The 23651-nt window shown below is 55.1% G+C and overlaps 4 protein-coding genes across 7 annotated transcripts; 2 read left to right on the plus strand and 2 right to left on the minus strand.

The window, feature by feature from the left end:
* Positions 1 to 798: 798 nt before the first annotated feature.
* On the plus strand, positions 799 to 4755 carry CTSW (cathepsin W). The gene is made up of 10 exons (XM_079789298.1): positions 799 to 1390; positions 1617 to 1701; positions 2523 to 2636; positions 3029 to 3183; positions 3290 to 3386; positions 3470 to 3550; positions 3628 to 3750; positions 3953 to 4017; positions 4099 to 4299; positions 4374 to 4755. The coding sequence occupies exons 1-10, from the start codon at positions 1304 to 1306 to the stop codon at positions 4482 to 4484; spliced, it is 1119 nt and encodes a 372-aa protein (XP_079645424.1). The 5' UTR covers positions 799 to 1303; the 3' UTR covers positions 4485 to 4755.
* Positions 4756 to 4762: 7 nt separating this feature from the next.
* On the minus strand, positions 4763 to 8765 carry FIBP (FGF1 intracellular binding protein). Of its 3 annotated transcripts, none has more exons than XM_079789299.1 (10): positions 8575 to 8765; positions 8191 to 8389; positions 7894 to 8020; positions 6988 to 7088; positions 6348 to 6502; positions 5915 to 6023; positions 5768 to 5831; positions 5445 to 5531; positions 5260 to 5357; positions 4763 to 4910 (listed from the first exon to the last, which is right to left on the minus strand). In XM_079789299.1, the coding sequence occupies exons 1-10, from the start codon at positions 8657 to 8659 to the stop codon at positions 4841 to 4843; spliced, it is 1095 nt and encodes a 364-aa protein (XP_079645425.1). In that variant the 5' UTR covers positions 8660 to 8765; the 3' UTR covers positions 4763 to 4840. The 3 variants fall into 3 exon arrangements, with proteins under 3 accessions (XP_079645425.1, XP_079645426.1, XP_079645427.1); XM_079789300.1 differs by having other exon boundaries at positions 6369 to 6502; positions 8575 to 8764; XM_079789301.1 differs by lacking the exons at positions 4763 to 4910; positions 5260 to 5357; positions 5445 to 5531 and having other exon boundaries at positions 5540 to 5831.
* A 1695-nt stretch (positions 8766 to 10460) lies between these two features.
* On the plus strand, positions 10461 to 11658 carry CCDC85B (coiled-coil domain containing 85B). The gene has a single exon (XM_079788876.1). It carries the CDS (start codon positions 11046 to 11048, stop codon positions 11652 to 11654), a length of 609 nt encoding a protein of 202 aa, XP_079645002.1. The 5' UTR covers positions 10461 to 11045; the 3' UTR covers positions 11655 to 11658.
* Positions 11659 to 13152: 1494 nt separating this feature from the next.
* On the minus strand, positions 13153 to 21866 carry FOSL1 (FOS like 1, AP-1 transcription factor subunit). 2 transcript variants are annotated; one of them, XM_079788874.1, is made up of 4 exons: positions 18908 to 20268; positions 16292 to 16489; positions 13937 to 14044; positions 13153 to 13568 (listed from the first exon to the last, which is right to left on the minus strand). In XM_079788874.1, exons 1-4 carry the CDS (start codon positions 18995 to 18997, stop codon positions 13158 to 13160), a joined length of 807 nt encoding a protein of 268 aa, XP_079645000.1. In that variant the 5' UTR covers positions 18998 to 20268; the 3' UTR covers positions 13153 to 13157. The 2 variants fall into 2 exon arrangements, with proteins under 2 accessions (XP_079645000.1, XP_079645001.1); XM_079788875.1 differs by lacking the exon at positions 13153 to 13568 and having other exon boundaries at positions 13635 to 14039; positions 18908 to 21866.
* Between the last annotated feature and the right edge of the window lie 1785 nt (positions 21867 to 23651).

Here is a 23651-nt window from a genome sequence, read left to right on the forward strand (position 1 = left end):
CCTCAGACACCTCTGTGTGGTCGGAAGGAAGACGCAAGTGGGCTCAGGCACGGCAGGGGCTCAGGGGCTGTAGGTTACATCAGAGGATGAGAGCAGGGAAGGCTTCGTGGAGGTGACCCTTGAGCTAAGCTTTGTAGGATGAGCGAGAGTGTTTTCCCAGGGGCCACTGACCACCCTCTCTCCACACACCCAGTTGTCAGGGCCTGTGGCTCCCATAGTCCCCTGGGCTTACCCTTCACAGTGCTGATGGCTTTATGCCACTGCCCGCTTAGGACCTGTCTCCTTAAGGACAGATCCATCTAAGAATTGCCCAAAACAGGGTGGGCTGAGAGCCTCTGTTGAATAAGGAAAAAGGGTGCCCTGGCTGGGTTGGCTCAGTGGATAGAGCATTGCCCTTTGGACTGCAGGGTCCTGGGTTCGATTCTGATGAAGGGCACATGCCTAGGTTGTGGGCTCAATCCCCAGTAGGGAGCATGCGGAGACAGCCGATCAATGATTCTCTCTCATCGTTGATGTTTTTCTCTCTCTCTGTGTCCCTTCCTCTCTAAAATCAAAAAAATATATTTTATTTTTACTTCTTTAAAATTTAATAAATTTTTATTGTTCAAATTATTACAATAGTTTCTCCTTTTTCCCTCCATAGCTCCCCTCCACCTGGTTCCCACCCCACCCTTTGCCCTTACCCCCCTCCTCCACTGTTCTCACCCATAGGTGTACAGTTTTTGTCCAGTCTCTTCCTGCACCCCCCATACCCCTTTCCCCCTGAGAATGATCAGTCCACTCCCTTCCTATGCCCCTGATTCTATTATATTCACCAGTTTATTCTGTTCCTCAGATTTTTAATTCACTTGATTTTTGGGTTCACTTGTTGATAGATATGTATTTGTTGTTCATAATTTTTATCTTTAATTTTTTCTTCTTCCACTTCTTAAAGAATACCTTTCAGCATTTCATATAATATTGGTTTGGTGGTGATGAACTCCTTTAGCTTTTTCTTATCTGTGAAGCTCTTTATTGACCTTCCATTCTGAATGACAACTTTGCTGGGTAGAGTAATCTTGGTTGTAGGTTTTTGCTATTCATCACTTTGAAAAAATATATTTTAAAAAATTAAAAAAGAAAAAAAAAGGAGGGGGGAGTAGACAGACCTTGTAGAGATAAAAGCCTGAATGCCTTTTGCTTGAGGGGTCCGCCTCTCCCTCCCAGCCTAGTTTCCCCTTAGTGGTTTCTCCAGCTCCGCCCTCTCAGCCCCTCCAGCTTGGTCTTACAGCTTCCTGTCCCCAGCACTCTGGTCTACAGCGACATGGCACTAACCGTCCATCTCTCCTGCCTCCTGGTCCTGTTGGTGGCGGGTCTAGCCCAAGGCATCAAGGACTCCTTCAGAGTCCAGGTAAGTGCCCGCAACCTGCTCCCCAACCCTTCCTTCTGCAAGCCCCATGCGTGGGGCTCACCCCCTCCGAAACAACTGACTTGTTCCCATTTCTCTGAGGGAGCAGTGGAGGCCGGAGAGGTGATTGATGTGGAGATAGAACAGACTACCTGGCTGACCCCCTAGCTCAGTCCCAGCAAGGACTCCTCATCCAACCCCCTCCCCCACCACCCTTGGTTCCTTCCAGAACCCACGTCCGGGGCCGCTGGAGCTGAAAGAGGTCTTCACTTTGTTCCAGATCCAGTATAACCGAAGTTACTCGAACCCAGCAGGTATCATGGGACCCCTTGGTCTCTGGTCCAACCCCACTCCTCCCATTTAACCAATGATGAAATCAGGCTCAGGGTGGGCACTGGGCTTGGCTCAAGCCACTCAGCGGGATGGCAGCAGGGCTTGAGGTTAGGAAAGTCGTTCCTGCGCATTGAACACGGGCGTTCTTGGCTGAGTCTGGAGGGAGGTGGTGGCTGTTGGGGGTCTGCCCAGAGGATCCTTCGGCTCCATAGCCACTTTCCTGCGCCTCCTGGCAGCGAGCAGGAAACCACCATCCAGTCACGAGTTCATTCAGCAAACACCTGAAGATGCCCATTTTGTCCTCAAGTTGGGACTCCCTCTCCACCGAGTTGCCAGCTCTGTTCCTGCCCTCTCTCTGGGTCTCATCTCCCTGAGGGGGGTAATCTGTGGGTGCCTTTCAGCCTGTCATGGGCCTCTACCCCATCCTCCCCCACCCCTGCTACGTTCCAGCCCGACCTGTGGTCAGAAGTGTGAAGGTGGTTTGGCCTGGTGGCAGGAAGCCCGTCCCCAACCACCCACCTCCCCCTGAATCACTCTGCCTTCAGACCCTTTACTTGGCTCCCCCCCCCCCCCGCCCAGTGGGCAGAGATGCCCCCTTCCCGTCTCCTGGGAAAACCCACCCTAGTGGGCTGGGAGCCACTTCCTTGGCCCAGATTATCTGCAGCGGGGCTGGCAGGGGCCACAGGGAAGGAGCCAGTGCTCATCTGGGTGAGGGTGGGTGGGAGGACACCCAGCAGGTGGCCACTTCCTGCCCCCACGCGCTTGGGAGCCAGCCGAGGAAGACCATCTGTCTTTGGTCCAGAGCATGCTCGCCGCTTGGAGATCTTTGCCCAAAACCTGGCCCAGGCTCAGCGGCTGCAGGAGGAGGACTTGGGCACAGCCAAGTTTGGGGTGACTGCATTCAGTGACCTTACAGGTACCGGGACACCCCCTGGCTCCTAGGTGGTGGGTGGGGAAGCAGAGCTTGCCCAGGAATACTGGCAGATGGACAGGCTGGACCTTTGGCATTCATTCCCCAGAGAGGGACCCCGAGGGCCAGAGGCCTGGGTGCTTGTCCCCAATCACCGAGGACAGCGACAGGGATTCCGGAGGCCTGTCCCAGCTCAGCTCAAGGCTGAGAGAGCAGGTGCAGGGGAATGCACTGCAGCAAGGAGCCGGGTCTCTGAGCCTCAGCATCCTTGCCTTTGTGTCTCCCAGGGTATTATGGGGACTCAAATGGCCAAGGATGTGGATGGCTGGAGCGGGAGAAGCAGAATATGGGGAGGAGGGGTCAATATTGTGATCTTGGTGGTCCCATCTGTCCCCCAGAGGAGGAGTTTGACCAGCTGTATGGGAATCAGAGGGCAGCTGGAAGGGCCCCGAATGTGGACAGAAAGGTAGGATCTGATGAGTGGGAGGAGTCAGTGCCCTCCACCTGTGACTGGCGGAAGGCGCCCGGTGTCATCTCAACTGTCAAGAACCAGGTATCTGCCTCACCCAGCCTGGCGCAGTCCAGCCCCAGTGGTGGGAGGGAGAGGAGAGGGGGGCAAGGCCCAGATCCCTTATCATCCCCCACTCCTTTCCCACTAGAAAACCTGCTCATGCTGCTGGGCCATGGCGGCCGCGGGCAACATTGAAGCCCAGTGGGGCATTAAAATCAGACAGCCTGTGGAAGTCTCTGTGCAGGGTATGGCTGGAAGAGGGGCACGTGTGCCAGTGGGGGCTTGGGGCCTGGGGCTTAGTCACCCACATTGTCCCTTCTTGCACCAGAACTACTCGACTGTGGCCGCTGTGGGGATGGCTGCAGGGGCGGCTTCGTCTGGGACGCGTTCGTAACTGTCCTCAACAACAGTGAGTGCCGGCCTCTCTGGGGGGCTGCGGGGTGGGGATGTTCTGGGGCTGAGTCTCCTGGCCTTGCTTACTTCCAGGTGGCCTGGCTAGCGAAAAGGACTACCCATTCCAGGGGGCGGTCAGAACCAAGTGCCAGGCTAAGAAGCACAAAAAGGTGGCCTGGATCCAGGACTTCATCATGCTGTCGGACAACGAGCAGAGTGCGGGCAGGCTGGAGACCCAGGCGGATGTGGGTGGGGGGAGGAGGGATGACAGGGATAGACAAACCGGGACAGAGGCAGACGGATGGGGCTATAGACAGAGATGGAGGAATGGGGGTGGGAGGGAGAGAGATGGAGACAACCATGAGCTGAGAGCAGGGGAAACTAGGCTGGCATGGCCTGATGGCACCTCTACCCCCAGGAATTGCCCGGTACCTGGCCACTGAGGGCCCCATCACGGTGACCATCAACAAGAAGCTACTGCAGGTGGGATAGGGAAGAGAATGGGGGGAAGAATATACAGGGGATGTGGCCCCAGACTCAGCACATCTGCCCCTGCCCCTGCAGAAATACCAGAACGGTGTGATCAAGGCCACACCAACCACCTGTGACCCTAAATATGTGGACCATGTTGTCCTGCTGGTGGGTTTTGGTAAGACCAAGTCAGTGGAGGGGAGGCAGGCAAAGAACGTCTCATGGCATTCTCATCGTCACTCCACCCCATACTGGATCCTGAAGAACTCCTGGGGGGCCGAATGGGGTGAAAAGGTGAGTGTGATACTGGGACAGGGCAGGGCAGGCCTCTCCCCGCCTTCCGGCCCTGATGTCCTCTGACCTCCTAGGGTTATTTCCGGCTGCACCGAGGGAGCAATGCCTGTGGTATCACCAAGTACCCGATTACTGCCCGAGTAGATCAACCAGCTAAGAAGCCGCATGTGGTCTGCCCACCCTGAATCCTCACAATATCGCTCTCGCCTGCTATGCCTGCTGCCTCCTTGCTGGCCACCCCCCAAAGTCTTCTCCTATCCTCCCAACCCTCTGGCTATGAGCTGAATAAACAAAGACAAGATTCTGTATTCTCAGTGGACTCAGCTGGGTGGGGAAATGGAGAGGGAGAGCAGAGACACCATTCCTGCACACATCCTAGTCCCTGCAGGGCCAGTGTACACACTGGTCCTCATACACCGTGACACTTAGATACATACGCGTACACGCCCTCCACACACGGACCCTATGTTTACCCATGCACAGGCTCCTCCAAAGTCATGGCAACTTTATTGTCAGTGTGAGTAGAGTGGTGGGAGGGGCCTTAGTCATGATAGAGGCGCAGGAGGCAGCCACGGAGGGTGCCCATGTAGCGGTCCCAGAGGCCCTGGTGCCTGCAATGATAATGGTAACAGTAATGGCTGAGGTTTACCACAACCCACCACGCCATGGCCCTGCTCTAAGTGCTCCCTGTGCCTTCACTCTTTCATCCTCACAATATTCTTATGGGCCTCACCATTATCACCCCCAGCTTACATGTGAGGAAACTGAGGCATGGAGAGGTTAAGGGACCTGCCCAAGGTTAAGTCACAGCTTCTCAGAGGTGAAGCCAGGACTCTGGTCCACAAAGACATTCACCCCAGGGCAGCAGAACAGGGAACCCTGAGTCTGCAGGAGGGCCAGGCCCTGGCAGGAGGCTGGCTGGGGCGAGGCCACGCTGACCAGGAGGCCGGGGTAACTCACCGGAAGCCATCCAGGGAGTGGACCGATGCGGAATACTGGTTCAAGAACAGCCGCACATCATTCAACGGCCAGTGGTCGGAGCGGCAGGGCTCCACAAACTGTGGACCCAAGGGAACATCTAGCACCGGTGCAGCTCAGACACAGGCCAGGTTGGGGGCGAGTGGACAGTGGGCAGGACAGCTCACCTTCTCCACCAGGTCCACAAACAGATCTCTGACGTCCTTATTGTGGGTCAGCTTGGCAGCCACATTCACCAGCCCCCGGGATAGGTTCTGTGGGGCAGGGAGCCTGGGAGTTCTGCCTTCTGCCCCACAGGCCCCTCTCCAAATCTATCCACCTCCCTCAATCAACTCCCCAATGTTTAGGAGCTGGCTCCCCCAGCACAGGTGGGCAGAGGGAACAGCAGCGCCACCTGCCGGTCAACCTCGGGCATGAACAGTCACCGGGTGGGACAGTGCACTGGAGGCTGAAGATGCCCAGGGGACACAGGCTGGCTTGGGCCACAGACCTTGAAGTTGGCTTCCATCTCAGAGAAGACACTGAGCTTTCCCCGGAGGGTGGTGCACACCAGGCTGCAGGAAGACAAGGTCAAGCCTAGAGCTGCCTGGGCCCCCCCACTTCAGGCCCCACCCCATGGACATCCCCCCAGAGTCACCTCTTATGCAGATCCAGAAGGTCCTTGTCAGCCACCAGCACTTTGAGCTCCTTCAAGTCCTGGAGAAACTCTTTGTCTAAGTCCACATCCATGTCATCCACCTGGGAGTCTGAGTAAGGCCCACGAAGGGAGTTGGGGGGGGAGGGGCATGACAAAATGCCCTCCTTTGATAACCCAAGCCTTCCTCACCCACATCGCACCCCCATAAGACAGAAGAGAAAACAGAGTGTCGGGGAGGTGGAAAGCTTTGCCCGACCACAGAGAAGTAGTGGCCCTTTGTCTGCAGACAAGGTGCGTATGGGGACACGGGACTAGGAGCAGAGATGGCTGGGGAGGGGCCCCGAAGAAGAAAGGATGCTGGGAACTAGGGGCCTGCAGGAGACAGTGCTGGTGGGGAAGCAGGCCCTGACAGGGTGGGGAGGTGTCCAGGCACCTGGGTCAGTGGGGGCCTCACCGACGGCTCCTAGGGTCCAGTTCTGGATCATGAGCTCAGCACAGAAGGCAAAGTCGCCAAAGCTCAGATACTGCAGTTTTTTCTTCCCCGTCTCAAAGCGGTTGTTGGCAAAAAAGACGATGGCTGCATAGTCTCTGCGGGGAGGGCGAAGTAGACCTGTCAGAGCTGGACGTTCCTTCTTAGCAAGCAGCTCCCACCTGCAACATCTGCTAGGCATCCGAGCTCTGGCCTCTCTCTGCCCCAACTCCCGTGTGACATGTTTCAAGTCACTTCTCTGGCCTCCTCATCGGTGAAAAGGTTTCAACCCAGGTCTCCTTAGGGATACAGCGGGAGACCACAGGGTAGCAGTTACCACTTACTGAGCACTTCCCACGCCCCGGAGCTGTGCCATCGCTTTACAGGTGACACCTCAACAGTCCGATTAATTGGTGAATGGCGGGCTGGGATTTGAACCCAGGCCAGTCTGATCCAATTTACAGACCAGGAATGAGATAACCATCCCCACACACAGCCAGGAGGTCAAGTGGGTTGGGGGGTGGGGGAGGTGGACCAGACTCTGGGCCCCGGGAAGGACTGTGCAGAATGGGGGAGATGAACGGCTCCTCGCCTGGTCTCTCACCTGGCCAACCGATCAGAGAGAAGGAAGTGTTGCTGGATGTTATCGACCAGGGAGCCCCGCATTTCCTCCACCACCTTGAAGACTCGCTTAAAGTTGTCGAACTGCAGGGAAGTCAGGGGAGCAAGGACTGGTCAGAGGTTGCTCACCCAATAAATTGTTTATTGAACACGATCCCTCACCTATCTATTCAGGCAACAGATGCTGATCTGTTATTCCTTCAAAAAGTTATCAATTCAACAAATGTCTATTAGCTTTTGCCATCTTGACTCAGATAAACCTTTACTCACTCCTACCACTGCATTCACTCCTACTTTTCAGCACCACGCGCTCCAGTTCTTCTCCAGCTTGTGCCCAGAAAGTAAAAAAATGAGCAAATGCTAAGCTGTATACAGGGAGTTCACAGGAAATGCAGAGGAAAGACACTTAACGTTCCAGAAGAAGAGTTACTTCTCCTTGGCACCACCAGAAAGCATGTGAAGAAGGTGGCATCTGACTCTGCCTTGGATCGCAAGTAGACAGGGCCAAGAACTGTACCCTCCAGGTAGGAGCAGCACAAGCAAAAGAAAGCTGGACACTGGGGACCTGCAAGCCTAGACGCTGGCAGGGACCAGATCTCAGGAGAGTATGAAGGGCAAGGCCAGAGAGTGCTCCTATCCAGAAGGGAGTAGGAGCCAATGCAAGCTTATGGGCAGAAGAAAGCTACAGTCAGACCTGGGATTCTGAACGGTCACTCTGGCTGAAGAGCAGGGGATTGTTCTGAGATGACAAAAACAGGGGAGAGGAGACTGGGTATGAAGCTGCTGCCACAATCAGAAGTGGAGGAGGAGGTTGGAGGTGGGACAGTGGCCAAAGGGGTGGACTACGGATGGAATGTGGTGTTGGTGAGGAGGAGGCTGCAGTGCCCACCTGTCTTCGGCAGCTTTTAAGGGAAATGCCAGTTTTGGTGCTGATGTCATCCAGGTCTTTCTTGGTGCCCTTGGACAGCTTCTTGCCCAGGACCTCGCGCACAAAGGCCTCATCAAAGGCATAGTACCTGCGTGGAGGCAGAGGACACTAGTGACTTCCCATAAAGGAGGGTACCAGGGGGGCTGGCAGAGCCTGAGCTTGGTCCCTTCCTCAGGGTCCGGGTGAGTCCCGTCCCTTCCTGGGCCTCGGTTTCAGTCTGCAAAATGGGCATAGGGCCAGAGTGGCTGGCATCCCCACCTCTCAATGAGCAGCGCCTGTCGGGAGGGCGGGATCTGGAAGATGAGCTGGTGCAGCAGCTTGGGCGGTGCATGCAGCAGGCGCTCCAGCATGTGGAAAGTTCGATAGTGATCCATGGTGTCACTCTGCAGAACTGCTGCCGTGGCGCCCGTCTGCTCCAGGATGCCTGAGTGCACCCTCAGGGCCACCGCATCGTTCACTGGGGAGCAGGCACGAGCATCAGGCCCCGCCCCGACCGCAAAGCCCCTTCAGGGATCCAGCTCCGACCTCCACACACCCCTCACTCCTCAGCCCGCTCACAGACGTCCAAGTCCAGGCTCCGCCCCTTCACCCGCACAAACCACCGCCGGCCCGACTGGCTCCCCCAGGCGGCCCCTCACACACCCGAGTAACCATCCAGCCAGAGGCGATACACGTCCTCGTCGATGAGGGTCGTGTTCCCTACGAAGATGTCCAGCTCGTTGGTCATGGCGACGCCCGGACTCGGGAGCAGCCGCAGCGCCCCGGCAGGAGCGAGTATCGCCCGGGCGGGCGCGCCGCCGATGGGCCACTTCCGGGAGCGCCGAGGTTCCGCTCCCCGCACCCGGAGCCACGGACGGACCACTTCCGGGACAGAGAGGGTGGGGCAGGAGCGGCGAGGGAAGAGGCGGAAGCGGTGGAGCAGCCCCCCCTCTCCGCAGGAGGGGGAGTCCCGGGCTCCCCGGTCCCCACTGCTACCCCGGCCCCTACCCCGGCCCGGCCAGTCTCCCCGACCCTGGAATCCTTCCCCGTCACGTCCTCTGTCCCTCCACCCCGCTTTCTCTGCTCTTTTAAAATCCTTACCGGCCTGTATCCTAAATGTGGGAGTTTAGGGCTCAATCCTAATTTTTTTTTTCTGTGAATAAAGGTGTGCAGCCGACTTCCAAAGCCTTTTGCTGGGAGTCCTTCAGTTCTTCCTCCTGGGAGGGTTCACTTGCTCCCATGTTTGTGCTTGTTTGTTTAATTGATTGATTTTAGAGAAAGAAACATCGATGCGTTGTTCCACTTATTTATGCACTCATTGGTTGCGTCTTGTATGTGCTCCGATCAGAGATCCAAAGGCAGCCTTGGTGTTTTAGGACAATGCTCTAACCACTTGAGTACCGGCCAGGGCTACACCCCTCCCATCCCCCCGCCTGGCCACTAACTAATGATCTCTCTTGCTCTGCAGCTCAGAGCTCTGCCTGAAGTCCACATCAGGAGGGCAGCCTACCTATTAGTCTTTCCAAACTCTCTCCCCACAGCCGCCGCCCCAGCTAGATAGACCTGTCAGTCTCCCCAGGCAGTTTATCTCCTGTGTTCCTATTTGTGGCAGCCCCAACATCCACTATCTCAGAAACCTGGGCTTTCTCCCAGACTCCTCTCCACATTCAGTTTGCTGATTTGCCTCCTAAATATTTCTATTATCTTTTTTGTTTTCTCCATCCTCACTGGCACTGCCCCAGTCCAGTCCTTCTGCAAAATTCTCCTTGCCCATTGACACAGTGTTCTTACTAATCTCCCTGCCTACATCCCCTCCCCATCATCCATCTCACACAGAGCAGCCTGAACAATCGTTTTTAAAATAGATATTTTAAAATGTTACTTCCCTAAAAAAAAAAAAATGTTACTCCCCTGATTAAAATCCTTACTGGCCTGAGAAAATGTGCCAGCCTACTAGTGAAAGCCCTTAAGAATCTGGCTTCCGTCCTAACCAGTTTGGCTCAGTGGATGGAGCGTTGGCCTGCGGACTCAAGGGTCCCAGGTTCAATTCCGGTCAAGGGCATGTACCTTGGTTGCGGGCACATCCCCAGTAGGGAGTGTGCAGGAGGCAGCTGAATCCGATGTTTCTCTTTCATTGATGTTACTAACTCTCTATCCCTCTCCTTCTCCATTCCTCTCTGTAAAAAATCAATAATATATATATATATATATATTAAAAAGAATCTGGCTTCCGACCACCTTTGTTTACTCCCTTTCTTACCACTTTCTCCACGCACCTGCCTTTCAAAAAGAAATCAAGCTGCTCTCACTGTTCCTAAAGCAGCTAGGCCCTTGCAGGCCCCAGCATCGTTCACCAGGTTATTTCCTCTCTCATTGCTTGACAAAGCCCTATGCGTTTTTCGGGGACCTTCGGATATCATCTCTTTCGGGAAACCTTTTCCGGGGTGGGAGGCGTCCCTCAGACTGTATCCCTCCTCCATTTGCTTCTTGTTTAACACAACTTGTCTCCCCTGCCAGAGTAAGACTTCTTTAAAGACAGGATAAGACTCTTGATCAAGTTTATTCTGCATGGGTTTTACACACAATAAAGGCTTATTGAACAAAAGAATCCCTTGTATGTGTACCGCACCCCCTCTCCGCCGCACCCCACCCTGGGAAGGATGGAAAGGAGATCCTCCCGGCTCGGTGGGGGGGGGGGCGGGAGAGTTCCAGGCAGTCTTGGTTCTCAGAAGGAGCCCAGAGGCCTAGGCTCGAACCTGAGGCAGTTTGGAACTGGGAGGCACGGAGCACCTAGTTTCGGGTTGACAGGAGCGGGTGCGGGGACTCAGTGTCCCCGACGGTCAGGGACTCCTCGGTCGGGAGTGGGCGGGCCGGGAATGGGGCTCTCCGAGCTCAGGCCCCGCCCCTCTCCAGGGAGACGTCTCCGGATTGGCTGGTTTTCCTTAACGTCAGGCGATCCCGCCCCGGCGCGCGCCCTGCCGCGTGCCCACCCCCGTGGGCGGCTGCAGCCTACGCTAGCCTGCCACAGCCCGCTGCCGGCGAAGCCGGATCCTGAGCCCCAGTCGCGCCGGGCTCGACGTGGGGCACCTGGACCGCGGCGGCGGGCAGGCGATGCTCCAGAGACCTGAGCAGCCATGGAGGCCGAGGCAGGCGGCCTGGAGGAGCTGACCGACGAGGAGATGGCGGCTCTGGGCAAGGAGGAGCTGGTGCGGCGCCTGCGGCGGGAGGAGGCGGCGCGCTTGGCGGCTCTGGTGCAGCGCGGCCGCCTCATGCAGGAGGTGAATCGACAGCTGCAGGGTCACCTAGGCGAGATCCGCGAGCTCAAGCAGCTCAACCGGCGCCTACAGGCCGAGAACCGCGAGCTGCGCGACCTCTGCTGCTTTCTGGACTCGGAGCGCCAGCGCGGGCGGCGCGCCGCGCGCCAGTGGCAGCTCTTCGGGACCCAAGCATCCCGGGCTGTGCGCGAGGACCTGGGCGGTTGTTGGCAGAAGCTGGCCGAGCTTGAGGGCCGCCAGGAAGAGCTACTGCGGGAGAATCTAGCGCTTAAAGAGCTCTGCCTGGCGCTGGGCGAGGAGTGGGGCCCCCGCGGCGGCCCTGGGGGCGCGGGGGGCTCAGGCGCTGGTCCGACACCGGAGCTCGCCTTGCCCCCCTGCGGACCCCGGGACCTGGGCGATGGAAGCTCCAGCACCGGCAGCGTGGGCAGCCCTGATCAGTTGCCCCTGGCTTGCTCCCCAGATGACTGAGGGCATAGCTTCCTTCGCGCCGACGCCCGCCCGGATGGCTCCCCAAGAGCCTGGATTGCGATGGACCTCGGAACCTGGAAGCCGCCCCGGCTGCACACGAAGGGCCGCTGGCATGGACTTAGACATCCTGGCGCTGAGGAGCGCCCTTCGCTCTTGCTAGCTGGGCAGCAGGGGGACTGGAGGCTGGAGCGGAGGGACTTGCAGGGGGCTGGGTGGGGGCTAATAAACTGGGACGGAAGCAGAGTCCATGGCAGCGTCTGTTTGGGACTCGCCGGGTTAGGACAAAGACGGGGACGTTGAGACAGGGTATGGGTCCTCTCCGGAGGGGCTGCAGAACTAAGGTGTCTGGTATCCCCTCATTGCCTCAAGTCAGGAGCGGTGTGAGACCGTGGAAAGCCGCTGGCTACAACCCCCACCCCCTACACCTCCGCCGGCAGGCTCCGGGACCAGCCGTGATCCGGCCCCTGAAGTGGCTCCAGTTCCCTTCCCGGCTCCTTCCTGTCCAAGACAATGGGGCAGGAAGCAGGTGTTGGGGGCCTAGAACCCACTCAGCCGCCTCCTCTCTGGCTGGAAGGGCATAACAGCGCCCTCCTGTGGTACACCCAGGAGCACGGTGGGCCTCCACCCAGAGGAGGATGGTAATCCTCTTGGCTTGCATCCCACAGCACTTTTTCTCAATCCTGGAGATGAGGCAGAGCAGATGTAGCTTCATTTGTCAGATAAGACACAATGGAGGTCCAGAAATACCAAATAATTTGTCCAAGGTCATGCAGTGAGTCTGTGGAGCTGAGACCTGAGCCAAAGGTTCTGAGGATCCAAATGTTTTCCCTTTAGCCTCTGAATCCAACGAAACCAGGCCAGAGCTTCAAGCCTTTTATTCCATGTTGGCAGGTTTGTATAAAAATACTCTCTTTAGGAAAATAAATAGCAGCTGCCCTTGCAGTGGAGGCTTAGATTCCCTGGCGCTAAAGTCTTCTCAGAGCCAGGGGCTGCAGCTCAGCTCAGCTCATCACAGAAGTCTCTAGCACTCTCCTGAACTGTGCCATTTCTGGAGGGGACGGCAGAATGCCCTGGTTCAATCACCTGGTGCTGCTGGCAGTGGGGCTGGGTGAGTTAGTGTTCTAGGCTGGTATCACCTTCTGTCTGGGGGTAAGGGGGGTGGATCACAGGAAGAGGGTAATGAAGACTTAGGGAAGGCCTGGAGGGGGTTAGGGCTCCAGAAAAACCTCTAGAGGTCTATCAAGTCCTTCGGGGCTGCCAGGAGTTCTCTCGCACAAATGGGAAATAGTGTGTCTCTGATTTAATGCAAACTGTGCTAGAGAGGTGAGCTCTAGAGAAACTGAGCAGCTTTGGTGGCCCCAAGCTGGCTCTGCCAGGAAGCAAAATAGGCTCAGTCTCATCTGGAGGGATGGAGAACCTGCTGGGGTTGAGCATGGGATATAGCCCAGGCCAGCTGGACCTATGGATGGGGAGATATGGGCCAGGGAGGATAACCAGAGTGCCTCATAAGGCCAAGAGGGTGGGGGAGCCTAGGGGATCAGAGGATGGGTCCCCGCTGCTGCTGCTGCTCCTGCGATGGGCAGAGGCACAGGGCTCAGGAGTACTGGGATAGGTGAAAACCAGACTGGGTGTGAAAGGAGTCAGAGAGGGTGTGGTCATGAGCGTGGGGGTGTGCAGTGCTTCGGGTTCAAGGACAGGCCCTGGGGAAAGGGAGATACAGGGCACAGGGCGGGAGGGGGCTGGTGGGCTGCTGGTACCGCCTGGGCCACCAGTGTCGCTCTCCTTGGCTCCTTCCGGGATTTTGCAGATGGGGCGGTGGGCTTCGAGCACCAGCTCCAGCCGCTCCTTCTGCTTCTGCAGCTCCTCAATCTCTCGCTGCAGTCCTGATTTCTCGTCCTCCAGCTTGTCGGTCTCCTGTAGGGAGAAGGTCAGGAGAGGAGTCAGGAAGATGAGGGCCGAATGCCGCGTCGCCTTCCGTGGTGGTGGTGAATAGGCAATTGGAGGTAGGGTGAGGAGTCCTCCGCAAGTCTGGACTACAATTCCCATGAGCCCGTGGGAGAAAAATGTGCCGGACTCCAATCAGGTCCCGGGGGGCATCTTAGGAGACTGTCTGCCTGAGCTTCAGCTCGGCTGTGCAGTGCTCAGTACTTTCTCCTGGTCCTTTTCTCCGAAGGCCTGTCTCTCCGGCGCCCCCTGGGGCCCTGCGGGCTCACAGGAGGCGAGGCCCTCCGAAGGTTTGGTGGGCCGCAGCCTGGGCGCCCTCCGCACCGGCCGATGCTCACCGCCTGCAGGAAATCGGTCAGTTCCTTCCTCCGGTTCCTGCACTTCGCCGCGGCCAGCTTGTTCCGCTCGCGCCTCACCCGACGGCGCTCCTCCTCCTCTGGGCTGATCTGGGGAACAGAGGAAGCAGTGAGGTGGATCCAGGGCAATCGCCTAGTGCGGTGGCCCAGTGGTAGGATCCTAGTGGAGGGCATGGCGCGCGGGGGCGCCCTTCTCCTGCACTTTAAGGACCACCGCGCCCAGCCCGGTTCCTGGAACTCATGATTTAGTAAACTTGCAATAGTTAAAATTTCCCCCTTGCACCCAGCTTTTGCCTCCTACGATTACCTTCCCAGAATGCCCTTCCACAAATCTTAATCCTCTTCATGTCCCAGGATTCAACTAAGATGCCTCTGTCTCGCCCTGGCCGGTTTGGCTCTGTGGATAGAGCGTCGCCCGCGGATTGAAGGGTCCCGGGTTTGATTTCCGTCAAGGGTATGTACCTGCGTTGCAGGCTCCATTCCCGGCCCTGGCGTGGGAATGTGCAGGAGGCAACCATGGATGTGTCTCTCACACAGATGTTTCTCTCTGTCTCTCCACCTCCCTTCCACTCTAAAAATCAATGGAAAAATACCCTCGGTTGAGGATTAACAAACAATAAAAGATGCTCTGCCCCCAAGAAGCTGCCTCTCATTTCCCAGCCAGGAATGAGGCCTTCGCTCCTTAGAGCTGGTGGGAACCGGCCACTCTTTTTCCAAGGACCCCTATTCTTTTCTATCTCTTGATAACCAAGTCTCCTTTCTCCATAGGCTGTAAGCACTAGGAGGGGCCAATGAATGCTGCTAAGCAGTTATTTTTTTGTAAGTATATTTTTATTGATTTCAGAGAGGAAGGGAGAGGGAGAGAGAAACATCAATGATGATTGAGAATCATTGATTGGCTGCCTCCTGCACTCTCCCCACTGAGGATCAAGACCGAAATCCGGGCATGTGCCCTTGACCAGAATCGAACCCAGGACCCTTCAGTCCACAGGCTGACGCTCTATCCACTGAGCCAAACCAGTTAGGGCTTGCTAAGCAATTATTTATTGGGAATCTACTGTGTGCCAGCAAAGTGCTTTTCTTAGATTCTTAACACAACTTTGCATGTAAGGAACTGAAGCCCAGGGAAGATGAATAACTTGTTTATGCCCCTAGAGCAGAAATTAAAACCCACTCTATTCTACCCTGAATGAGAGGCCAGCTGATGAAAAGCATCTCCCCCAAAAGGAACCCACTTATAACTCACTGCCCCAGTCTAAGAGTACCCAGGATCAAATCCCCCTCAGGACAGGGCTGACAGAAGAAAGTCCAGAAGCCTGCCTCGGGGGCTCACGCCAGTGTTCTAGGTGCTCTCAAAGCGCCAGCCATGCTGTTTCTGGGAAAGCCTCCCCTAGCCGATAGCACATCGTTCCCAGGATCCCAAGCTCCCGCCCCATCCTCTAACCTGCCCGTCTAATGTGCAAACCTCACCCACTACAGTCCCTTATACTAAAATGCTCCAGGGAAAGGAAAGAGGCACCACTCCCTTAAAGACTCTATCTCTTTATTATTTTTTTTCTATCTCTTTATTTTGGTAAGGACTTTATTAGTGTGTGAGTAGGAACCCTGATTGGGGAAGCAGAAATTCCCAGCTCACTCTTCTTCAAACCTCTTAGATCTGGGTGAGACAGTGTGGCTTGGTGGTTAGGATCTAGCTTTAGAATTGGACAGACCTGTCTCATTACTCACTACTTGTGTGATCTAGGGCAAGTGATTTATCTTTCTGTGCCTTCATTTCCTTGGCTGTAATATGGGGAAAACCAGAGCACGTTCGCCAGAGGGTTTCAGGGAGGTTTTAAATGAGATAGGGAAACTGAGATTCAGAGAGTGGCTAAAGGGAACTGTCTCCTGTTCTCTCCCCGGCTATATAGACATAGACAGCATAAGCCCACCCTCTCCACACATGTCAGCAGGTGGATACCCTTTACGATCCATGTACCTTTCCACATACACCTTACAAGTTCTCCCTCCCCCTCCATTCTTGCTCCTGCCATCCCCTCTACCTGGAATGTCCTTTCCTTCAACTACATCTGTACAAATCCTACCCATTTTTCTAGACTAATATGCCTCCCCCTCCAGGAAGCATTCCCCGATCCAAAAGTGACCTCTTTGCCCTCTGGGTCTTCCTAGAGGCTCCTCTCAATAGTTACTATTGACTAGAAGTCCTCCTTGGCCAATAGTCGCTAGTGGTGCTACCTTCTCCCCGGTCCTAAGCCTGTGGTCTCCTTTTGGGCAAGAGCTATCCTCCGCACCTCAGCACCCCTGTGGGAATCAGACCAGTGCAAAGCCTCTGCTTACCTGTTCAGAGGGCCGGCGACGCACCCCTGGAGGTGGCCCCAGGGCCCGGATGACTCCTGGCCGGGGCTGTGGGTAGCTGTACTGAGGATAGGCCAGAGGTCTGGGGTAGCTGCTGGGTCCCAGGAAGTGAGGCTGAACCATCCACTGCAGCTCCTGGCTGCCACTCACAGCATTGATGCTTGGCACCAGGTGGAACTTCTGAGGGACAAGAAAAGGAAGGCCAGGGGTCAGGTCTGTGTGAACGGGGGGCTTCCAGTGGACAAAAGCCACACTGCTCTCCACCCTCAGTTAAAGAGACTGCCCCTGAGCTGTGTGACTTCTGGCAGGTCACATAACCTCTCTGAACTTCCATTTCCCCATCAGAGCTAATACTTACAAAGTGTGAATTCCAGGCACTGTCCCAACCACTTTACAAATACTGACTCATATAATTTGCACAACAGTATCTTCTTTTTCAGACAGGAAAACAGTTGTCCTCAGACACACAGCCAGCAAGTGGGAGGTAGGATTTGGGCCCTGGCAGCTAGACGCTCCCACTCCTGTGTCCCATTTGCACAAAGAGGATAATTATAGTTCCTCACTCCGGGGGTAGCTGTGAGCTCAGGTGGGAGAATGTGTGGCAGAGCCCGGCGAAGGCTGTGGAGGTCAAGAGCCACTGCTCTCGGTCCAGGCTGTCCAGTTATTATTATTATTATTATTATTATTATTATTACAATGATAATTTTTAGGTTGAGGAAGGGCCTTGGAGCTTGGGAGTGAGGAAGCTGATGGTAATGGCCTGGGGAGGTTGGGGAGAGGGAGGGGAGGGGAAAGGTGTGGCACGCTCCCAGGAGGGAGAGCGCCCAGGCTGTCCAGTTCTCATCTTAGCTTGGCCGCTTACTGGCTGTGACTCTGGACAAGGTGAGGATTATGTCATTTCATTGATGCTAAGAAGTACCCTTTAGTAGCTTTGAATTCAGTTTAATTGGTGACTTAAAAAAAAAAAAGTGGTGCCCTGGATGGTTTGCGTAATGGTTAGGGCAGACCAAAGGGCCTCCGTTCGATTCCAGACAAAGGCATGAACCTGGGTTGCAGGTTCCCCAGCCTGGGTAGGGGCACCCCTGTGTGGGAGCCAACCAATCCATGTGTCTCTCTCACATCGATGTTTCTCTCTCTCCCTCCTCCTTCCCTTCTACTCTCTGTAGAAATCAATGGAAAAAATATCCTCGGGTGAGAATTTTTTTTAAAAAAATTGGGAGGTGGAGGCGGGTTAGAAGAGGTCAATGGCGGCGCCGGGGGGGGGGGGGGGGGAGGCGGGAATATGTAATACTTTCAACAGTAAAGATTTAAAAAATAAAAAGAAATTAGCGGCTGGGTTTTTAAATCATTGGGGTCTTAGATTCTGTGAAATGCGGTAAATGAGGTGAAACTGCCCAGCAGGATGCCTCGCTGTACTGCATGCGCCCCAGGAATTACCTGCCACTCTTCTCTTACAGCCAGAAATGTGAGGAAGGGGTTGAGATGGGGTTCAGTGTTCGGGAAAACTGGGTTCAAGCTCCGGGGCTGGGCTCTGGGTGTGGGCGCCCAGTCCTCCGGGAAGAGCAGGCGCAAGCCCAGGCAAGTCCATACAGCGGTGTCCCGGGCCCAGCTCTGGGGGCCCAGTGGCCCAGTGACCCCAGTTCCGGGATCCAGGGAGCGCTGGCGGCATCTCCCGCGCTCTCTCGAGGTTGCCGGGGCCCCGGACGCTCTGGGCCAGGAAGGGAGGGGCGCCCCGGGTGAGTCAGCCACGGTGACTCGGCCGCCGTGACTCGGCGGAACGGACGCCGCTCCTTCCCTCCCCGAGCGACACGTGCTCGCAGCCCCTCGACAGGAAATAGGCACCTGCAGCCGCCCGGGTCCCCCCAGAGGCCAGCGGGCGCCGTTCGGGCCGATCGTCGGGGGTGCGGGAGTTGCCCGCTGCACGACCCCGCGCACGTTCTGGCACCTCCCGGTCTCGATTGGCCCCAACCTGTAAAGGAAGGGGTCACCACCCAGGCTCCACTGCGCCAAGGAGGGGGTAGGGACTTGGAGACGGGTTAGAGCGGGACGGACAAACGGACAGACACACAGCCGACCACAGACGGTGCCGAGGATTCCCGGTCGGGAGGGAAATGCGGATGGGCCCCTCCTCCCTCCTGTGTGGAGGCGTCTGGGTCGCAGTCGGGACCCCGGAGCCCACCCGGGAATGTAGTCCCGGATGAATCAGACCCGTCCGGGCTGGGACGAACGCAGGTGCCCGGCCCCCTTCGGACTCAGCTGGGACAAAGCCGTGAGCGGCGGACAGGAGGAAATAAACAAGGTAAGGACAGGAGGAAAGACAGACGGAGGGACAGATGGACAGCAGGCAGCGAGGGAAAAGGGGATGCGAGAGAGGGAGAGAGAGGAAAGAGAGGACGCTGTCGGGATTTTGTTATGCCTCCCGCGCGCGTCTCCCTGGGTTGTGGGGAAACCGGCCCCTGGACGGCGGGGAGTGGGCAGGACCCGCCAAATGCGGTCCCCGCTCCCGCTCCCGGCCCCAGTCCCGGCGGGCGCGCGCCGAGCGGACCGCAGCGTCCCGGGCGCTGTCCTCCCGGGACCCCGGCGTCGGCTCCCGCTCACCTGCTGGCCGGTCGCGGGGGGCTGCGCCGGGCCACCGTACGCACCGCCGGGCCCGGAGCTCGGCCCGGGCTCCCCGAAGTCTCGGAACATGCCCTGGGCTGGCTGCTCCGTGGGGTCAGCGTCGGCTGCTCGGGTTCTGAGTCACCCGCTCCTCGCGGAGTCTCGTCTTTTTATGAATGAAAAGTTCTCGGGCTGAACCACTTCAACTGGGGGTGGGGCGCTGCGCTGCGGCGCGGGTCACCTCGGGGCTCCGCCTCTCCGACGCGCCACCTTTTGCCTGTCCGCCCCGACTGCCGGCCTCGGCCCCGTGGCCGCCTTTTGTGGGGTTCGTGGGGGAAGGAGAGGACTTGGCGTCCCCCAGCCCGAGCGGCGGGCCCGCCCCCTCTGACGTAGCAGCCCATACATGGTGCAATTTCCTCGCGGCGCCCGCCCAGGTGGAGCCGAGGATTCCCTTCCGCGGATTAAGGCACCTGCGGCCCCGCCCCGCCCGTTGAGGCCGCGCCCCGCTCCCTGGCCGGCGCCCCCCGGCCCTCTCTCCGCCAGGTCCGGCTTCGGTTTCTGTATTTGTAAAATGGGACGAAATGCTCATATAGCTACGCTACTGCGCGTGGGAGCTGGAATAAAGAAAGTGAAGGGTTCGGAAACTGTCAAGTAGATTATAAATGTCGCCGATTCTCACTATTACTTATTACATTAAACTGGGTGCTTATTTCATGCCAGGAACCGTACCACTACCGACCAAGGTTTCACGTCGTGGCATGGAGCCCTTCTGCTCATTGTTTTAAGGTTCAAGTATAATACAAAGTGACTAAATGACGGGCGAACCATAGTTACAAAAATGGTGGTTATTTTAAATGCTTACATTGAACAAGTTAATGCTTTGAACCACCCACAAATCCAATGCAAAATAATGATGCTGCCCACGGGAGAATTTCAGGAGCTATCACAAGTTTTAATTCAGAGCCCCTGTACGCAGTGAGAACCTGCAGTGGGACCCCGGGGTCCCCGCCTGAAAAACACCATCTTCTTTAAATACTGTCTGTGCTCTTCCACAGCCTCGTTTGGAGATTGTGTCAAAGGCCTCTGTGAGTGCCGCCGGCGGTGTGGCTCGGTTGATAGGAATTTTGTCCCACACACCAAAAGGTGGCAGTTTCCATTCCCAGTCAGGGGACATACCCAGGTTTTGGGTTTGATCCCCAATTGGGGGCAGATGCAGAAAGCAACCAATTGATGTTTCTCTTTCTCTTTCCCTTCTTCTCTTCTAAAATCATTTAAAAGAGAGAGAGAGAGAGAGAGCTCAGCTGCATGGCTCAGTGGTTGAGCGTTAACCTATGAACTAGGAGGTCATAGTTTGATTCCCCATCAGGGCACATGCTGGGTGTTTGTGGGCTCAATCCCCAGTGGATCCCCAGTGTGGGGCGTGCAGGAGGCAGCCAATCAATGATTCTCTCTCATCATTGATGTTTCTATCCCTCTCTCCCTCTCCCTCTCTCTGAAATCAATAACAAAGAGAGATAAAATAAAGAGAGAAGTATATGTCTATCATTAAAAAAAATAAGAAGAAAAGGTCTGTGTCACTGTGAGGCCAGGGTTAAATGTCAACAATCAAAGGCCAACAGCCCTGGGAGGTAGGCACCATCATCATCCCCATTTTACAGTCAGGGAAACTGAGGCTGAGAGTTGTTAAAATGAAACAAACACCTACGGTCACTGAGCAAGTGGCTGAAGCAGGCTGACATATCAGAGCAGAGGCAGCTCCAAGCCCAGCTCAGGCGAGATTTTTCAAAGCTCTCACAGACATCTTTTCACACGTGCAGACTGTCAGGGCCGCGAGGACCACCCCAACGCTTCTCTGCTTCCTCCCATTCCACTCAGGAAACATCCAGAGGAGAGTCAGGAGCTGCCGGTGTCACACAGCGACAGAGAGAGCTGGGCTCTCCCGCTTTCCACCGGGACCTGCTCCATGTGACCAGCTCCAGCTCTGTCCTCAGGGGCGGGGGATCCTAGGTGGTCTTCCTTGGGGACAGAGGGCAGGGCAGGGGCTGTGGGTACACGCAGGACTTAGAACCAGAGGGCCAGCTTGGCCCGGGACTTCCTGTCCTAGAGTGACCGTTTTCTGTCTCTATGACCCTCAGTGTTGACCTTCCCTCTGAGTCCCAGTCTCTGTGGGAAGAATTGAGCCTCCTGCTGACCTCATGGGGCTGCTGTGGGATCAAATGAGATCACAAATGCGAAAGTGCTCTGTAAGCTGTAAACTGCTGCGTACTCAGAAGGTGGTTACCAGCCTGGTGCCGCTCCCCTGCCTTGTTCTACTCAATGCTGATCTTTCTGTAAAAAAGATACCAACAGCAGTTTACAATGAATGATATAGGTGTGTGTGTGTGTGTGTGTGTGTGTGTGTGTGTGTGAGAGAGAATGGAAAAGAGCATGCAGACTGGAATCAGACAACTCTGGGCTCTGAGTTTGAATTCTGCTACTCACCAGCTCTGACCTTGATGAGGCACAGTCTCGCAACACCTCTGTCGCTCATCTGTAAAATGGAGACATGATCATAATTACATCTCAAGGTGGCTGGAGAATAGAAATAACATAATGCCACGTGCTTAGCACAGCATATAGTAAGAACTTGACAAATAGCAAAAATAAATACACATGTTGATAAAAAAAAAAACACCCAGGGTTGGGAGCCCTTGGGGCTCCGATCTCACGCCAAGGCACTCACACAGCGTACACACGCATGTACACACTAACTCATATCTGGACTCTTTGGCTGAGTCCAAGCTGTACCGGTCAGGGTGACACAGGGAGCCAAGTGGTGGCACATACCAGGCCTGAATCAGGGCAGCCTTGCCTACATCCATCTGCCTGCTCTAGAAACACCACCCTGCCCACTCCCCAAGCAACCTGGGCCAGTGACTGAGCAGGGCTCAGGTCTGTGTGTGTGTGTGTGTATGTGTGTGTGTGTGTATATATATATGTGTGTGTATATATATGTGTGTGTATGTGTGTTTGTATATATATATATGTGTATGTATGTGTGTGTATGTGTGTATGTATGTGTATATGTGTATGTGTGTATATATATGTGTATATATGTGTGTATATGTGTGTATGTGTGTGTGTGTGTGTGTGTGTGTGTGTGTGTGTGATTACATGGCTCTGAAAGTCCCTTCCTGCTCTAACCGTCGGTGGAGCCACAAGGAGGTCCTTTCAGAGGCAGCACATTCCAAGCTCCTCAGTCACTAACTCCCGCCTCGTGGCTGCAGCAACGTTCCTGGCCCCTGACCTCACCAGCTCCCACCCAGGGAGGCCAGGGGAGAATCCCAGGGGCCATCGGCAGGGTCTATGGGGGAGCCTGGGTACCCCGAGGTCTCAGAGACCTGCTCCTGTCTCCTGGCAACCCTGTGAGTGGGGCTCAGTCACTTTCCCCGAGAATGCCCGTGCCTTGGAGCTGCAGAGAGGCGGGAGGCACTGGAGGAGGCGCTTGCATCCAGCAGGTTCTGTCAGTGCTCCCAGGGCCTGGAGGTGATGTTAGCTTTTCAGTTTCCATTCACTTTTAAAATGGAAGTTTATTTATTTTTAAACTTGAGGTGAAAGCCACATAACATACAATTAACCATTTTAAAGTGTACGCTTCAGTGGGTTTTTGTGCATTCACAATGTTGTGCAACCGCCACTTCTATTTAGTCTCAAAACTTTTTTTTCAGCCTTGCCAAAGCAAGGCCTCCAAAAATTAGGTTGCCTCCCCCCAAAACATTGGAGAGAGTATCAAAACTTTTATTTATCATCCCAGAAAAACACCCCATACCCATTAATTAATCACTCCCAATTCCCCCTCCTCCCCATCCCCTGCTAATCTGCTCTGTCTCTATGGCTTTGCCTATTCTGGACATTTCATATAAACGGAATCCTACAAGATGTGACCTTTTGCATCTGGTTTCTTTCACTTAGTATGGTGTTTTCCAGGTTCATCCATATTGTAGCTGGTATCAGCATCCTTTTTATGGCTCAATGATATTCTATTGTATGGATAACCAGTTTATTTATTCATAAGTTGATGGGCGTTCGGACGTTTCTGCTTTTTGGCTTTTATGCACAATGCTCTGTGGACATCTGCAGGCAAGTTCTGGTGAGGACTTACGTTTCCATTTACCTTGGGTCATAGGGAAACTCTGTTCAACCTTGTGAGGGACTGGCAGGCTGTTTCACAAAGTGATGCACCATTTTTACATTCCTACCAGCGTGCATGAGGGTTCTAATTTCTCCACATTCTTGCTAACACTTATTATTTCCCATTTTAAAAATGAAAGACTTCCTAAAGGTGTGAAGTGGTATCTCCTTGTGTTTGATTTGCTTTTCCTTAAACCAATCATCATCAATGAATGATCAATGAACATCTTTTCATGTGCTTGCTGGGTATAATAAATGTCTATTTGAGTCCTTTGCTCATTTTTGTTGTTGTTGTTAATCCTCACCTGAGGATATTTTTTCCATTGAGGAAGGGAGGGAGGGAGGAGGAGGGTAAGAGAGAGAGAGAGAGAGAGAGAGAGAGAGAGAGAGAGAAACATGGATGTGAGAGAGACACATTGACTGGTTGCCTCTCATGCTCCCCAACCCGAGCTGGGGATGGAGCTTGCAACCCAGGTACATTCCCTTGACCGGAATTGAACCCTTGACCCTTCAGTCTTAGGCCAATTTTTATTTTTAATATATTTTATTGATTTTTTACAGAGAGGAAGAGAGA

This window comes from Cnephaeus nilssonii (genome assembly GCF_951640355.1).
Source record: "Cnephaeus nilssonii genome assembly, chromosome: 13".
Taxonomy (NCBI): domain Eukaryota; kingdom Metazoa; phylum Chordata; class Mammalia; order Chiroptera; family Vespertilionidae; genus Cnephaeus; species Cnephaeus nilssonii.